This window comes from Musca vetustissima, unplaced genomic scaffold, assembly GCF_032173495.1.
Source record: "Musca vetustissima isolate MV318-11 ecotype Yass unplaced genomic scaffold, APGP_CSIRO_Mvet_v1 utg1989, whole genome shotgun sequence".
Taxonomy (NCBI): Eukaryota; Metazoa; Arthropoda; class Insecta; order Diptera; family Muscidae; genus Musca; species Musca vetustissima.
Window position 1 is genome coordinate 26002 of NW_026880492.1, and position 1857 is coordinate 27858.

Consider the following 1857-nt stretch of genomic DNA (forward strand, 5'->3'; position numbering starts at 1 on the left):
CATATGTTTGATAAGGATCTTCTTAGGTGATATAGATCATCCCCAATAAGAAGGAATTTTGAGGAAACAAAATTGATAACCATTTGGCAGCAAAGCAGTGGAATTTTAATTTGAGCAGAACAGAACAGAACATGCTGTGAAGAGAATTTTTAAAATTATTTTGTTCATGCTTTTAACAAACTTATTTTAATAATCCACTACTAAGGTAGTCTCAGGAAAAAAATATTTTAAAAATCCACAACTAAGGTAGTCTAAAAAAAATTGTTAAAAAAAATCCACTTGTAAGGTAGTCTCAGGAAAAAATTATTTTAAAAATCCACGCCTAACGTAGTTTAAAAAAAATTGTTTAAAAATCCACTTCTAAGGCAGTCTCGGAAAAAAAAATATTTCAAAAATCCAAGCCTAAGGCTGTCTCCGAAAAAAATTATTTAATAAATCCACGCCTAAGGAAGTCTCTGAAAAAAAAATTATTTTAAAAATCCAAGCCTAAGGTTGTCTCCGAAAAAAATTATTTAATAAATCCACGCCTAAGGAAGTCTCGGAAACAATTATTTAAAAATTCTAAGCCTGAAAAAAATATTAAAAAAAATCCAAAATTCTATCATTGTTTTTGTAGTCAAATTTATGTCTCCAAATATTTTTTGTTTTTAATTTTAAAAGCACGTGTCAATTAAAATTATTTTTCTTCCAAAATTTCCATTTAAAAATTCACATTCACCGCAAATTGCAACCTCCCTAAATTATATTGCAATTCTAACCAAATTACTATAATAATTCCAAATTACAATGGCCAAAGGTACGGTGAAGGTCATAGTGAATACTAGAAACCTCCCAAATAGACAAGCTGAGGAAGAAGTCCAACAATGTATGCAACAACATCATCAAATCTACAATATGGTCGAACATTTACGACAATGGATAGAGAAAAATAGTCAACCGAAAAGGTATAACTTCCCCAGACCATGTATCAGACGTGAACCCAGTCGCTGGGCTAAACGTGGTCCAATGGCGCGAAAAGATTGGGTAAGATTTTATAATTGGGCAGCGAAGAATGCCACACCCAAACCACCCTATCAACCCAAAATCCGCAGTAAAGATAAGGAAAAGGAGAAAAAGTCGGAAACCAAAGATCCCATACCATTTGAAGAGCTTTTGGAACATGCTGAAAAATTGGCCACACCTAGAACTCGCCGCCAGAAATATGAATATCCTCGAATGTCCTATCGCCAGTGGCGTGAACATAAACGCCGACTGGAGTATTTGGCCAAACCTATTTATCGTCCTGTTATTGATTATTATTATTCTTAGCTATGTCGTTACCAAAAGTTATTTTTATGTGCGTGATTTTTTTTAATATATTTTTCCAAGAACTTGTGGCGTGTTTTAGTGACCTTAGGCGTGTTTTTTTTTTTAATTTTTATTAAGGACTTTAAGGGCCTTAGGCGTTGATTTTTTTAAATAATTTTTATCAAGGCCTTTAAAAGCCTTAGGCGTGGATTTTTTAAATAATTTTTATCAAGGACTTTAAGAGCCTTAGGCGTGGATTTTTTAAATAATTTTTATCAAGGACTTTAAGAGCCTTAGGCGTGGATTTAAAAAAAAATTACCAAGGACTTTAAGAGCCTTAGGCGTGGATTTTTTAAATAATTTTTATCAAGGACTTTAAGAGCCTTAGGCGTGGATTTAAAAAAAAAAATTACCAAGGACTTTAAGAGCCTTAGGCGTGGATTTTTTAAATAATTTTTATCAAGGACTTTAAGAGCCTTAGGCGTGGATTTTTTAAATAATTTTTATCAAGGACTTTAAGAGCCTTAGGCGTGGATTTTTTAAATAATTTTTATCAAGGACTTTAAGAGC

General features: G+C 32.3%; 1 protein-coding gene across 1 annotated transcript; it reads left to right on the forward strand.

Moving 5' to 3' along the window:
- Positions 1–888: 888 nt before the first annotated feature.
- Positions 889–1308, forward strand: LOC133326164 (uncharacterized). Its single transcript, XM_061534843.1, has one exon. It carries the CDS (start codon positions 895–897, stop codon positions 1306–1308), a length of 414 nt encoding a protein of 137 aa, XP_061390827.1. The 5' UTR covers positions 889–894.
- The last annotated feature ends 549 nt before the right edge of the window (positions 1309–1857 follow it).

Coding starts and splice junctions, on each gene's coding strand:
- LOC133326164 (XM_061534843.1), top strand. CDS start 895: ATGGTCGAACATTTACGACAATGGATAGAGAAAAATAGTCAACCGAAA.